The sequence below is a fragment of the Kogia breviceps genome, chromosome 7, assembly GCF_026419965.1.
Source record: "Kogia breviceps isolate mKogBre1 chromosome 7, mKogBre1 haplotype 1, whole genome shotgun sequence".
Taxonomy (NCBI): Eukaryota; Metazoa; Chordata; class Mammalia; order Artiodactyla; family Physeteridae; genus Kogia; species Kogia breviceps.
Genome location: NC_081316.1, coordinates 6,664,421 through 6,679,755, shown reverse-complemented (window position 1 = coordinate 6,679,755; position 15,335 = coordinate 6,664,421). Strand labels below are relative to the sequence as shown.

Below are 15,335 nucleotides of genomic sequence, written 5' to 3'. Positions count from 1 at the left end.
ATCACACGTCCTGGACATTAGCTGCATCTTATTCCTGAGCCACCACCCTTCCTCGGGGATCCTAAGTAGTGTTTCCCTACTTTCCATGTTTTAAAATACATCACAGCCAGGAGGACTCCCTTTGAGCAGCCCCTCTGTCACCTCATTCAGATCCCATTCACCTCTCCCGAAAGTCACACCCAACTCTTCAACACGCTTACAATAACAGGTCTGTACAGGACGACCGGCTGGGGAAGTCACTTACCAACCCCACTGACTGGAATCTCAGGGGACAATGGACAAAGAAAGCAGTGGTGACAGCGAAGTATCACACCCCATGCTGCCTACGCCCCAGCCTCTCTCCAATTCCCGCCCCGAGCAGTTCTTTCCACTGTCGACCCAGAGCTACGTGTGCATCACGTAACCTCCACCAGCTCTCACCATCCATTCCGGCTACTCAGTCCTATTAACCCAATTCCATCTACAGGAAGCAGAATCCAGAACTGGACCTTTAGTGCTTCTCTCGCAGTCTGTGTGCACGAGCTTTTATTCTCCGTAGTTAGCAAGCCAAGAAGACTCTGTTGTAATTGGATCCAGCAAGCACTACAATGACACTTCATCAGAAAGGAAGCAGGTGTATGTCACACCAGCTTTTACGGTTCTTCTGTCCCTGGGGCTGCAAACCCATCAAATCACTTACGGGGGCTGAGTGACGCCAGTTCCGTGCACTGCACAGTCTGCGCCAAAGTGTAGGAACCGAAAAGCCACATCCTGTGCCATCTTGATTGCTACCAATCCCCTCCCTGCCCTGATGACAGCCTACATTCCCTTCTAACGTGACCAGTTTAAGTTCAAAGATTTTCAAACCACCTCTGGAAATCCCAGCCTGTTTGTTTAAGCTTTAGGAAACCAAGAATTGGTCCGGGAGGTAACGTGCAGGCTAAAAACCTCTCCGGCTGCCAGTCCACTACGTAAGACTCAATAACTAGCCTGCATCTCAACATACGGTCTTATTTTTCTTGACTGGCATTCAGCAATGAATCCGTCCAACATGGACTTGGGTGGGTTCCGTGACCATGATGGCAAGCAGACTGCATGGGTCCCCACAACCCATGTCCCCTGCATTGGCAGGCGGATTCTTAACCACTGCGCCACCAGGGAAGTCCCTGTAGTTATATTTTTTAAAAAGCTCTTATGCAGAGCCTCAAATGAAATGTTTACAGATGTAATGATGTAACATCTGGGATTTGCTTCTAGATAACCTAGCGGGGAGTAGGTAGGAATACAGATAAATCAAGTTGACGATATCAAAGCTGGACAGTGGGTATGTGGGGCTCGCTGTACTAGTTTCTCTCTTCTTTTATATAAGTTGAAAAGTTTCTGTAAGAAGTTTAAATAAATGTACACCCATACGAAAGCAGAAATTTGTGAGAGATACGTGCAAAGAAAGGATAACAAAAATCGAAGGTAGTAATAAAATTACAGAATGTGTCTGAGAAAACAAAGATCAGTAAAGTCAGACACTGAAGAGGTATACTTTGCTGTCATCTGAGTTAAAACAAAATGGGTATGTAAATATATATATGTGTTTGACTATAAATCCATCAAATAAAGACTCGAAAAATACAGTGTTTGATAACAGTGATTACCTCTCAGTAAGACAGTAAAAAGAGAGGAGGATTTGAAAGCATATTTTTACATTTTACTCTTTGTACCCTTGCATATTGTTCCAATCTTGTACCAAGAAGGTATATGTGTATCATGTACAGGATTTTTAAAATCTGAAAGAGAAAAACAGATTCAAACAGCATAAAAGATGTATTGTCTGAGCTGACATTTGCTTCAGTCCTGGTCCTTGCATTTCCCTGAGTCAAGTAATTCTTAAATAATCACACCTAGGACTTTAGATTTCAGGGGAATCTTAGAAACAGTCTAATCTAGCCTGTCTATTTTCTAATTTCTGAATAATCAGATGTGCAGCTCCTGCTAAAACCATTCTACACTCATGGTTCTTGCCTCCTCTGAATCCAGAAGCAAGGACAAAGGATAAGAAAAACTAACAAACAAATCTACTATCCTTACCCCAACCAGAAGACCACCTAGGCTTCAGAATGATATTTCCCACATGGAAAGATAAAGGAGGACTATACGATGATCCATTACTTGCTACAGGATTGCCTATAATCACTTACAAAAAATACATGCACAGGGAAAACGATTTAACCTTCCTGATCCTTAACACCTAAGTACCAGCAAGGACTTAAACTCTCTCCTGATTACTTGACACTTTGATGCAGAGAAATTAAACCCCTTTTAACGTGTGCACTTGATAAAAATAAAATCCTTCTCCCATGCAGAGACATACACCAAAATGTCAGCAAAAGTGAAATGTCCCAAACAGAAATAAGCCCTTCTCAAAGCAAACCCAGAACCGCAGATGAAGACATCGCATTCCTAAAGCTCCTTCCCTTCCCTTCTCTATCCTCTAAAGTATTTCACTTTCCCAGAACAACCAAACGCGTAAAACCGTAGCCCACTCAGGGACACTGCGGCTGAGAGCCAAGTCGGGGATCACCTTGTGTTTAGCTGGTTTGTACAGAATTCGTGTGGCCTGAGTGCCCTCTACCGTCCAAAATGGTTTCTGCACCAAAGCTGAGGAATGGTCCCGAGGTGTGTCTTTTCTAGTGATCATTGTGTTTCCAGATAGAAACTCAACACTGACTCCAGATAATCACCTAAAGCAAAGAGGGCTTAGACTTATTAATCTTCTGGGGAAAAGCAGTACTAAGTGTAGATTTTCGTAAGTGACAATGCTGGCCTCCCACAGCTGGCCTCACCTTTTTCAGTAACAATGATTTTTTTAAGAGTTAAACATCAACTGTGGGCTTCCCCGGTGGCGCAGCGGTTGAGAGTCCGCCTGCCGATGCAGGGGACGCGGGTTCGTGCCCCGGTCCGGGAAGATCCCACGTGCCGCGGAGCGGCTGGGCCCGTGAGCCGTGGCCTCTGAGCCTGCGCGTCCGGAGCCTGTGCTCCGCAAAGGGAGAGGCCACAACAGTGAGAGGCCCGCGTACCGCAAAAAAAAAAAAAAAAAAAAAAAAAAAATCAACGGTAATAAAGTTGGTTATAAATGAGTCCATATATGAACTTACAATAATCCTCTACCTTGAGTATTGCCCCGGACCCTGATGTTGGGCCCAAACTTTCTGCTCTCTTCAGAGCCCTGAACCCAGTGATAGGAGAGGAACCTTAAGCAGCACCTCCGTCCTGAGTTTTCCAGGAAGTAGTGCAGTCAACGCACAAAAGGGCCAATACGCAGTAAGCGGGCTCCAACTGCCGTCGTGACGTCACGGCCGCCCCACACCGCATCTGCCCGTTCGGAAGTTTTATTAGGAAGGAAGGGAGGAAGCCCGCTGACTGGAACAACAGAGACTACGTGGTGCTCAGGGTGCCCTCGTTCCCCGGACGCTACAGGCTCCCGTTACACGTCCACGCCCTCTGCCCTCAGTAGCTGTGACTGCACTCCTGGCAAATGCTCCCAAATGCGGAGAAAGCTGACACAGGCCAGTGAGGAACCAGGCCCTGGGGGGGCTGGAGGAGAGGTTACCCTCAGGAGAGCACAACCCAGACTAAGGAGACAAGACAAACTTTTAAGAGGCCCCGCTGGAACCTAAGCTCCAACTGGTTTCCCCCGACAGACTTAGGCAGGTCTGATGCTTCTAGGTCTTGAGGAGGAAAAGGCCTAGGACAATTCTCCACTTTAACAAACAATTCTGGTTACCAAGCATGTCCCAGTGGGCTTAGAAACATGATTTCACATGAATGAAAGGGTCTTGCACTTACTTAATCCTCAGAACCCTATGACGGGGACAGCCCCCAATACACCTACCTGTCTCTGGGGACATCCAGGGCTGTGTTATAATCTGGGGGACCCCCGGGCAACATGTTGAACAGGAGGTGATTGGTTCCTCGATCCCACCTATTAAGAAATTAAACATGTAGGAGAAGTCACACATCAACTATGAAGAAACAAAGACAAGTCCGTTTCTGGATGACAAGCAGTCTCCCCAACCCATAAGAGGGCCTCTTCTCAGGAGGGCCTGGAGATCCCAACAGCATCAGGCCCCGGCCTGGCTCCTTGAAAGTAAAGCTGGGGTACGGGCACTCCAAGCTCGTCCACTACAGAACTGCTTACGCTAATGAAAACCGGAACGCTACCTGAGTGTTCCTCATTTGGTTACAGAAAGAAAAAATAAATAAAATACAGAAGGACGGTTCAATACATTAGGAACAGGTGCAAAATGGAATACTATACAGCCCTTAAAATCATGTAGGACGGACAGATGAAGATGAAATTATCTGGAAGTACATTCGTGATCGACGAAGGGAAAAAGGCAGCAAGAGAACATGTTTTGCTGTGTGATCCCATTCTGGACAAAAATGTTATATACACATAAATGCCTATGTGTGTGTTTTACATAAAAATGACTGAATGGGCTTCCCTGGTGGCGCAGTGGTTGAGAGTCCGCCTGCCGATGCAGGGGACGCGGGTTCGTGCCCCGGTCCAGGAAGATCCCACATCCCGTGGAGTGGCTGGGCCCGTGACCCATGGCCGCTGAGCCTGCGCGTCCGGAGCCTGTGCTCCGCAATGGGAGAGGCCACAGCAGTGAGAGGCCCAAGTACCGCAAAAAAAATAAAATAAAAAAAATAAAAAATAAAAATAAAAATGACTGAAAAGTAACGGCAAAATATTAATGATTATCTCTTAGAGGCAGGCTTATGGAACGAACCTTACTTTCTCCTTTTTGCTTACCTGTATTTTCAGACTTTTTATAGTGAATGTCTATTATGTAAGTAATAAAGAAGGGGAAAAAGTGCTTAAATTTAAAAGGAAAAGCATGGGGAGCATCCTTAGCTTCTAAACGTTAGGAGGCTGGGAACCCACAGCAGTGGCACGGGAGGGAGGCACAGAGGCCAGGCGCCCAAAGTACCGGTCCTCCTACAAGTCAGTCGCTCAGCCACTCAGCCCCCCACGTGAGATAAGAGACAAGCAGCCAGCCGGACACCAGCTCAGGAGAAGCCCTGGCTCCGCCCCTCCTTCACTCTAGCTCCCAAAGCCCTGCCGTGATACCTGGAGAGCTGGGCCAGCGCCTGCGCCGTCTCCTTGGGGCGGAGCGCGTTCTGGTTGAGCAGGTCGAGGGACGGGATGAGCAGGCAGGCGCGGGCGATGTCCTCGGTGTAGTAGCCGCTGTCTGCGACGGCCGTGAGCAGCTCGTTGTACTCCTGGGAGATGGTGCCGCTCACTGGGACGCCCGCATCGTCCACATACTTCTTCAGAGAGTAAATGTACACCTTGATCTTGTTCTTGGGGTTGAAGCCACAGCGGTAGACGTCAAAACACGTGTGCATCCTGCAGCTGAGGTCGCCACGCTCGGGGACGGGGCTGTCGGCCGGCAGCCGGACCACCGGCACGTCGCGGATGCTGCGCTTCTGCACGCTCCAGTCGCTGGAGGACTCGATGGAGTGCGGCCAGAACTGAAACATGCCCGTGGCGATGAGGCCCAGCAGGACGACGGAGAAGAGGGTGACGTAGTAGATGCGGTGCCTGGTCTTCATCCTCGGGATGAGGGCAGGACCCCGGATGCTGTACTTGACCGAGGCACACATAATGACCCAGAGAGCCTCCTCCTCACACTCCTGGTTACCAGGGGAGAAGAGAGAAAAGCGACGTTTTCAGGGTGGCAGATGACACCTGAAAGGACTGTTCAACTTGGAATCTACCTCTTTCCCTGCAGTGGTCTGATGAAATAATGAGAAGGGATTTTTGACCCGTCTTATAAATAAATAAATCAATGTGTACATGTGAGAACATATTTAACATTGAATACTACATACTTAATATAAATACTGTTAACATAATGTAAAAGTATTACTATATTCTATAAATCTGTATTCTCCGAAAGCATAAGCTGGTAAATGCGTGGGACCTAGGAAGAGGGGTACTGACTGACCAAGGAAGAAAAATCAAACAGCTGAAGACAGTTGTTTTATTTCGCTTTCAAATACTTGCCTAACATAAACTGATGCTTCATCTGCACAAACTGGTGTTTCGTTCATTCTACTACAGCCTGTTTTCATTCATTCATTCAACCCTCATAGAGGACCTAAACAAAGAAGAGCGTGAAAACCTACCTTAGAGGAATTTATACGCTGATGAGACACAAAACTGTAACAAAATGCGGAATGTAAAAACACCACGAAGAAAATATCAAGTAAAGGCCAAGGGGTATTAGAGAAGATTAATCTTTAAATAAAATATGTATTGATGTTTTATAATAAGGGGATAGTTGACACATTTAGAACGGGAGGGAGAAATGAAGAAACAGAGAAGGAGGAAAGGAGAGGTGGAGGGAGGACAAGAAAGGCCAGTGAGGTAGATCCGTTTCTAAAGATGGATGCCAACAATCCTTGCCACTGGTGAAGGTGCGCACGCCGCTTGTCCCAATCAAAAGGCGGAATCTCTTTCCCGTCCCCCTGAATTCGGGCTAGCCTTGTGACTTGTCTGACCAAAAGAACGTGGCAGAAGTGAGATTCTGGGGCTTCTGAGTCCAAGACTTAAAAGACCCTGTAGCCGATGGAAGCCAGCTGCCATGCTATAAGGAAACTGAGCTCCCAGCTTAGGGCAACCTCAGGAAGAGCCCAGGGGAAACTATGTGAAGCAAACGTGAACCAGCCCCACCAAGCTCTGTAGAGATGGCAGAATCCCGAGCAAACACATGACTGCTGTGGCTGTGGCTGTCTGTAAGTTTTGAGGTGGTTTGTTATGTAGCAAGAGATAAATTAAAGAGCCAATAAGCATCACTGACACAGATATGAAGAAAACCCTTAGTCCTCAGCTGAAAATGCAGAGTCCCCCTGTAGACCACAAATTAAGATCCTTACCGAACAAGCCCCTGACACCTGATGCCTAGCTACCGTGTGGGGAGGGTAAGGCCTTGACTGTGACTGCATCATCTGGCACAGACAGGTTACTGCAACAAGAGACTTGAGCACTTCAGCATTCCACGTGTCAAAATCCCAATCTCCAAAATGGCCTCATTCGGAAAAGCTATTAATATAAAGAGAAATAACTGAACAGCTCATAGAGGTCTATCTTAAGGTTTATCAACCATTTTCACTACGGCTAAACAGAGTTCTCCCCAATCATGCCCACACTGTAAGACTGCTTCCTTCCTCGCCAGCAGGGTTTCGTCAAGCCTTGAATGTTGCAATCATTACCAGCTTTTTGGGTAAAATGTGCTGAATGCTCATGAATGAGTTCAACTTGTATCTCTCTGAGACCATGATCTGGAACATAGCAAGAAATGTGCTTGTCATGGACTAATGTATGAAAGTTCATACATTTTAAGCTTAAAGATTATCATCTTTGGGGTATATACATTAGCCATTCAATATATACTAATGGATTTCATGACAGAACCGCAGGCACAAGAGCTATTTCACTTTTTCTGTCCTTCTACCAATGAACAGGATGTTCCTAGCTTGCCCCCAACCCCTACTTACCACCAGGCCCACCCTATCGTCTTCCTTCTCTCCATGTATCCTTCCTGGAGCTAGAAGAGAGGTCTTGGGACAAATGCATGCAAGGAGCTGCTCTCTCCACATACCCCATGTCAGAACTGCCCAACAGGCTCTCGAGGTGTATCTGTATCCTGAATCAGTGGTTCTCAAAAACCCAAATGCTAAGAATCACACAGGGAGAGCTTGTTAAAACGCAGAGCCCTTGGCCCCAGCACTGGAAGGTTGTATTAGTAGGTCTAAAATAAGGTCAAAGAATCTGTCGATTTAGCAAGCCCCTTGCATGTTTATTTTATGCAGCTAGGTTTGAAATCTTCACTAATGTTAGACAAACTACCTTTTAACATAGTAGCTTTTTTCTTTTTAAATTTTATTTATTTATTTATTTTTGGCTGTGTTGGGTCTTTGTTGCTGCACGCAGATTTTCTCCAGTTACGGCGAGCAGGGGCTACTCTTCACTGCAGTGCGGTGGCTTCTCTTGTTGCGGAGCACGGGCTCTAGGAGTGTGGGCTTCAGTAGTTGTGGCATGCAGGCTCAGTAGTTGTGGCACATGGGATTAGTTGCTCCACAGCATGTGGGATCTTCCCAGACCAGAGCTCGAATCTGTGTTCCCTGCATTGGCAGGCGGATTCTTAACCACTGCGACACCAGGGCACAGTAGCTTTTAAACCTATTATTTTTTTAAACTAAAACCTACAAGACAACATTTTATATTATGACCCAAGACAGACATAGATGTGTATGTATAATATCTGAAATAAAACAAATATTTCACAAAACACTGTTTCACAAAACAATGTTTAACCTTAGTAAATAGTATTAGCCACAGAACATGTGATGAACACTGTATTCTTCTATCATCCTATTGCTTCTTAAAAATACTGGCCATAACCTACTAGAGCAATAATCCACAAAGGTAGTATACACATATGAGCTTTATAATTTTCATGAGCTCCAGATTATAAAAAAAAGACATTACCACAACAAAATAAATCCAAAGATAATAGAAGGAATTAGGTAATAAATAAAAGCACAGAAATTAATTAATTAAAAACCAAATAGGATCAACAAAGCTAAACTTTTTTTAAAAAAGACTAAAGAAATTGACATTTGACATAATTCTGGTAAGAGTAATCAAGATAAAGAGAAAATAAAGCACAAATAAATACCTAGAATGAAAAGGGGCCCATAATTCTAAATACTGCATGTATTTAAAAGATGAAATGGTATCAATGAACTTATGCCAAAATATTTGAAAATTTAAATGCGATGGAGAAATTCTTTAAAAATATACCTTATTAAAACAGTCTCAAGAAAAAACAGCAAACCTGGAAAGCTCTATAACATTAAAGAAAGTGAATCAAAAGTTTAAAAAATTTTCCTATAAAGAAAATTCCAGATCCAAAAGATTTTCCAAGTTCTACCAAACAGTCAAGAAACAATAATTCCAATTTTACACAAATTATCCCAAAGTTCGGAAAAAGGAAGAAACATTTCCTGACCTACTTTAGGAGGCTAGTATAACACTAATATCAAAAATCTTAGATCAGTGATTCTCAAAATACAGTCTGGGGGCTCCAGGGGCTCCCCAAGACCCTTTCAAAGGATCTGAACTATTTTTCTAATAACGCTGACATTATTTTTTCACCTTCATTTGCCAGAGGCTATACGATGTGTGATAATGCACAGACCGAAGGCAGAAGCAGACACAAAAATACAGCTGTCGTCAAGTTTTTCCAAACATAGTGAAACATACCAACTCACAGATTCAAGATGCTCAACTCCAGGTACAATATGTACAAAAAAACCCAAAAACAAGACAAAAACCAACTAGATATGTCAAAGTAAAAACTCTAAAAAGAGAGCCAAAGAAAAATATTAAAAGCAGCCAGAGGGGAGGAAATCTATTCAAGGCAGATTAAGGAGCTATACGTAACGGGCAAAACTGTAAGACATTTAGAACACAAAAGAGATTATCTGTGAGTTCCAGGCAGAGAATGATTTCCAAAATAAAATGCAAAAATTGCAAATCACAAAAAGATAAAATAATAAATTCAGTGTTACAATTAAGAATTTTTATTCATCAAAAGACATCATAAGGAAGTAAAAAGACAAGCTATAAACTAGAAGATATTTGCAATACAGGTAACCAATAAGGACTAACTAGCAACCAGAATAAAGAGCTCCTACAAAGTAATAAGAAACAAACAAGCCAAAACAAACAAAAAAACAGAAGACTAAAGACTAAAACAAGAATGTCACAAAAGAGGCAACAAAATGGCACATAAACATCTGAAAAGATGTTTAGTCTAATTAATGGACAGGAAAAGTGTGGCAATAAGACAACAAGACATCTTCTACCCACCAGCATGGCAGAATGTCAGCATCCAACACCACCAAGTGCTGGTGGTGACCTGCAGCCAAAGGAACTCCAAGAGTAGGAACATGACCTGACTCCACAGTCCCAGGGGGGCCTCAGGAGGGCTGGAAAGAAGAGAGGCTGACACCCACTATGTTAGGGTCCTAGGCATCACATTTTGCTTCCTACCTGTCACAGTTTGAGTCCCCCCATAATTAACCCCCAAAAAAGAACCAGAGACAAGGATGGGGGTGCAGGTAGTTTTACTTGGGAGCTACAGAACAGAGCAAGAAGAGAGACAGGGAACCAGGGAAAGCCAGTAGGAGTGTGTTATTAAGCTGGGTAACAGGGGCTCTTTAGGAACCCTCTGAAGAACCATGCAAACTACACCATGTCCCTCGGAAAGAGGAGAGGCCAGGTCATTTATCTGCAAACTCCTATCCACCACTGCTTGCAGGTTGCCTGAGATTATTATCAGCTCTGACCCTGTACTTATCAGCCCGCAGAAGGTCTGGATATTCTCCTTTCCTTGATGTACCACAAGTCTGATAAAGACCTACAGTTCCCTTGAGGAAGGACTCGGGAAACATCCGTCTATACTTGCAGGGATGTTGCAAAGTTCTTCTTCAAAGAGATCCAGCCTCCCCCTCGATCCATGGGATACAGGCCTGAGAGCTGGCTCACATCTGAAAACGAGGTGACAGTGATTCTTCCACTGCAGCAGCTGACATCAGCCTTCTACTTGCCATCTGTTGATTTATCTTTTCTGGTTATACAGTGAAACAATAGCCTAGTTGGCTGCCCATCTATACCGTCTATAGGAATGCCGGGCTCTATTAGCATCACAGTGGGTCCAGACACACTGGTTTTGAGTCAAGCCTCACTGCGTATTATGGACATTGTGTCTACTTTGCCTCTGATGGTTAATGCCACCACCTGGCTTCTGCCATTTCAGAATCCCATCATCCTCACTGATACTTGGGAACCCAGTTCCATGGTCAAATCTCATAAAGTCAATCCTGGCCTATGGAGGAGAATCAACACTGAGCTTCTCAAACGTGCTGGTCCCCTCCCTGCGGTTCCATATTACCAGAGTGAAGGGAGAATGCCCTCCTGGGAACATGGGCAGGAAGTGCACCTCTGGCCTCAAGTAATAAATCTAGTTCAAATCTCCACCTCCCTGAACCTTCTGACCCCTACCTTAATATTCTGCTAACACAGCTCTGGCACCTTTACCTCATTTACTCCAGACTAGGGTTTCTCAAGCTCAGAACTATTGACATTTTGGGCCCAATGATTCTTTTCTGTGGGGAGCTGTTCTGTACAATGCAGAACGTTTGGTAGCATCCCTGGTCTCTAATCAAGAGAAGCCAGAAGCAACCCCTAGTTGTGACAACTAAAAATACATCCAGACCTTGCCAAATATCCCCTGGGGAGGCAAACTGGCCCTCAGTTGAGAACCAACGGGATCGCAGTCATATCCGAGGTTCCAGGAGCCTGCCCAGCAGCCCATCAGGACCAGCTTGTCCTTGCCAGGCCACGAGATCCTGAATCAGGAGAGAGTCCTCCCAAGGGCCACTCCCACTTGGCTTCATAGTCCGCCGCTACTCCACTTTGGGTCTGACACCCTCGAGATTCATTCCCGTGCGTTCCTCCAGTTCCTGCTGGTCCACACGAGCCAGGTCCTGCAGCTCTTCCAGTACAACAGCTATCACCCTAGCAGCAGGGGCTGTACTTCCCCACTTAGGCGATGCTGAGATCTGAGGGCAGGGGATGGGCAACGTTGAGGAGGAGACGCACTACCTTGCAAGGCATCCGCCTCCAGGGAAGGCTCTGCACAGCGTCAGGTAAGGAGCCCTTCTTCTCTGCAACGGAGAGAGATACTTCTGCTGGCCCAGAGGGTCTAGGAAAGCTGGGAGTTCAGCCCTCAGCGCCCCCACCCAAAATCTCCATCCTAAGACTCAGGGTCCCACTTCTTCCCTATCATGGCCCTGACTTCAGCAGAAGCAGCCTGTCAAGGCTGTGCACTCAGCTTCCTTTGCAGTTCAGCCATAATTATGATTAAATTCTGGGCCTGATTTTCAACACAGTCTGCCCTCCAGCTGCAGGAAACGCTGCCATGGAGTTCTATCTTTCACGATGCGTCCCGAGTGGATATCTCGCTGATCTGAGCCGGATCGCACCTAAGGCCTCTAAGGAGATAACAAGAGCCAACCAACTCCACCAGCGTCATCCTGACCGTGGTCCACACACTGCTCGAGCGCTAGAGTTCCTGCGCCAGACAATGCTTTTTCCTTCCTACCTGAACCTCACCCCAACCCTCCACTGGTCAGTCTGACTACTCAGTGATGCTAGAGGGCACCAGGCGCTATCAACGCCTCACCGACCCGCAGCAAAGGGGTCCTGGTTGCCACCTGAGGGTGAGCGATTCCAGTCTCACAACGCTATTCTCAGGACCTGCTTTCTAGAGCCACTTCCAGCACCAACCGCCTTAGTTTATGTTCTGCCAAACTAAAAATGGCTTGGGTGCAGGTAGCTTGCAGAAGACGAATCCAGAAAGCCAGAGGGAGGGAGTAAGGAGAGGAGTTGGAGAAGAACGGAAAGCCGTAAGGGTGCATTACTGAGCTGGCTGCCATACTGAGCTGGGCAGATGGGGCTCAACCCTTCTCGGGTGCCTCTGAAAAATGCACCTGACAACTGTCCCTTTCAAGGACATTCATCCACCCAAGCCTATCCATCCCATGCCCCCCGCCCCACCTCACCCCCACCTGAGGGCTGTTCCCAGGGATATAAACTCACATTTCTGAGGTTTGCCTACACTGGCTAAGCGAGCGTCCACAAGTATGTGCTGAACAGCTGAGAGGGATGGCGAGCACTTGAGGTGGAATAAAAACCCTTAATAAAAAAAGAAATGAGGGGAAAAGCCTAAAGTGAAAAAGAAACCAGCCCCTAACTAAGTTGCGCTTTAGAGACCGAGAAGTCTCGGTGAACATCCTTGTACCTTTTACAGGCTTCATTATAGCACTTGCCAGAGTGTAGTAACTGGTTATGTAATTGCAAGTCTCTCTTCTACTGGTCATTTTCTTGTAATCAGAGTTTTTCATCTCTGCTCAGTATTCCCAGCGTCTAACATCATGTCTAGAACACATTCTATGTAAACATAAATGTCTGTTGAATGAAGGAGTGTCTCTATACTTCCCAGTTCCGTCAGCACACACACTGTTCAAGGTCCAAGTTTTGAGTAATTATATGGTGATGAACTCTGATCATTTTCTTTCTTGAATAAGAGTTTCCAAAGGGGGGGGAAACGGCCAGGTAATTTCACAGATGGAATTTTCTGTACCTACCCTTGACCACCCTCCTCTCCCCTAACACTGAGCTTCCCCAAGAGGACAAACCAACAGGAACCTTCTATTAATGAATGTTTTTCCATATAATACCACAACCTGAGTCAAAATAAGAATTTCACGACAAGCCCTACAAACTTTAGCCTCCTCAAAGCACATCAAGTCTGTCCCTGCAAAACACCGGAATCATCCGGTAGATGTCAGGCACTGAATCACTGGAAAAATCTTGCAACCTCACTCTACTGTCAAGATGAGATGCATTTTCTGTTCCTGGAATTACTTATTCCTAAATCTTGCCTGAATAACCTTTCCTTAGTGCTTCAGGCTATGTCCAATCCACTTAGTCCAAAGTTTTCAGTCACAATCTCTCATCTTCTTAACCTTTTTTACAGAAGCCCTCACACCTGAACTCTTGGGGCCGCTGCTACCCGGGAACTTAACTCACCCTTTCCTGAAAACAAAGGAACCAAGTATTGGCCGAAGCAGGAAAATCTGCAATTCACTGCCTTACCTGATAGGATCCTTTACAATTAAAGTTATGTTATAGCTAACCAACCCTAAAAATGATTTCAAATTTAAAAAATAAAAACCTGTTCCCCTTATTGTAAAACAGTTATACTCAAATAAAGATGTTAAAAAAAAAACAAAAACCTGTGCCCCTTTGTGGGAATTATGCTATAATTAACACATTGCATATAACTAAGGAACTACTGACAATAACTAAACTTTACTGCAGACCTACTACATGCCAGGATCTGTTTTAAGTACTCTGCGTTAACGTAATCTTCCTAACAGTGCCATGTGACAATCTATGATTATCCTCATTTTACAGACAGGGAAAGTGTAACAAGGAAGGCTAAGCAACTTGCCCAGTGTCACACAACTAGAAAATGCCAATGCTAGGATCTGGAGAATGGCAGTCTGGCTCCGGAGCCTGTGCTCTTTAACCCCCATGTGAAGCTGCCTCCCCTAATTACCCTTAAAAGCCTCAATTAGATACACCTGTTTCATTCCTCAATTAACCAGCATAATTTGACAGACGCAAATCTATCCATTTACACCAGCATTTGCAACCAGATGGCTTAAGTCAGAGGAAGTCAGGAGTGATAGAAATTGAGTCATGTATTTTATTACTGTAAATAGCCTTTGAGCTCTGAAATTTACAAACTAAGTCCAGTTTAAGTCCTCAGGGCACTCAATTGACTTAGGAGAATTTAAATGGACGTATTTCTATTTCAAGACATCTTCAGACATAAATCAAGGACCCTGCTAGATTAGCACTTCCCAATAAGTTACGCCAAGTCATTTTAACCTCAAAACTGTATACATATATCTGGTTCCCGCCGCCAGTAAGTAAAACTCCAAGTGACTCCGAGCTTCAAGTAGATGCCTAGAGCCCGGACACCGTGGCCACCCTCCTCACCAGAGCGCACCCGGTCCTGCCCAGGGCATCTGGTACCGCACGGGACGCCACTGGCCAAGGCAGAGCCCAGAGCTGAAAAATCCCAGTGGGAGAAAGCAGATCCCTGTGGCTCGCGGGAAGGAGCTGGCAGCGGAGGGAGGTCACGACAGAGGGTGGGGCCTTCGGAAAAGGACGCCACAGGATCCCGGGAAAATGGAAAGGTGCGGACAGGGAATAGAAGTGGGCAAGGAAACAGGTGGGAAACCAAAGTGCGGGGCGGGGCGGGTGACGAAGGAGAAGGTGAGGCGGAAATCAAAGCGCACCCAAAGCGGGAAATCACCGGGAGTGGCGCCGGCCTCTCGCAGCCCTCGGACCTCCGCGCGGCCCGCGCTTCCCGGCGACTCGGCCCCGACTCCGCCGCGGCCCGGGGAGGCCCGAGCCCTCACCGGGGGCCCGCCCGGCCCTTCCGCGCCGCGCTTACCTCGGCCACGGTTGCCTCCCGCTCGGCCCCGCGCTCGGTCACCGGCTCATGCCGCGGGGCACTGAGCACAGCCGCCTGGGTGGGAACGCGCAAAGCTGCTGGTCGCCGCCGCCTGCGCCGGGTCTGCGAGAGCAAGCGGCGAGCTCTGGGCCGGCTGGGCTCGGCGGCCTGACACCCAGCGCACTGCGCATG

General features: G+C 46.3%; 2 protein-coding genes across 3 annotated transcripts in view; both read right to left on the bottom strand.

Annotated features, from left to right (window-relative positions):
* The window catches only part of EXT2 (exostosin glycosyltransferase 2), a 131,250-nt gene extending 119,472 nt beyond the window's left edge, over positions 1-11,778 (bottom strand). Inside the window, exons 1-3 of one of the 2 annotated variants that reach the window (XM_059069922.2) lie at positions 11,328-11,778; positions 5,108-5,673; positions 3,866-3,955 (exon numbers count right to left, since the gene is read on the bottom strand). In XM_059069922.2, the coding sequence (XP_058925905.2) occupies positions 3,866-3,955; positions 5,108-5,673; positions 11,328-11,426 (755 nt within the window). In that variant the 5' untranslated portion in view covers positions 11,427-11,778. Of the gene's footprint in view, positions 1-3,865; positions 3,956-5,107; positions 5,674-6,918; positions 7,085-11,327 lie in introns of those variants that run through there. The other variant, XM_067037051.1, reaches the window with a different exon arrangement.
* The window catches only part of ACCS (1-aminocyclopropane-1-carboxylate synthase homolog (inactive)), a 35,202-nt gene continuing 25,455 nt past the window's right edge, over positions 5,589-15,335 (bottom strand). The window contains exon 16 of the mRNA XM_067037053.1: positions 5,589-5,673. The gene's annotated coding sequence lies outside the window, so the exon portion shown is untranslated. The remainder of the gene's footprint in view (positions 5,674-15,335) is intronic.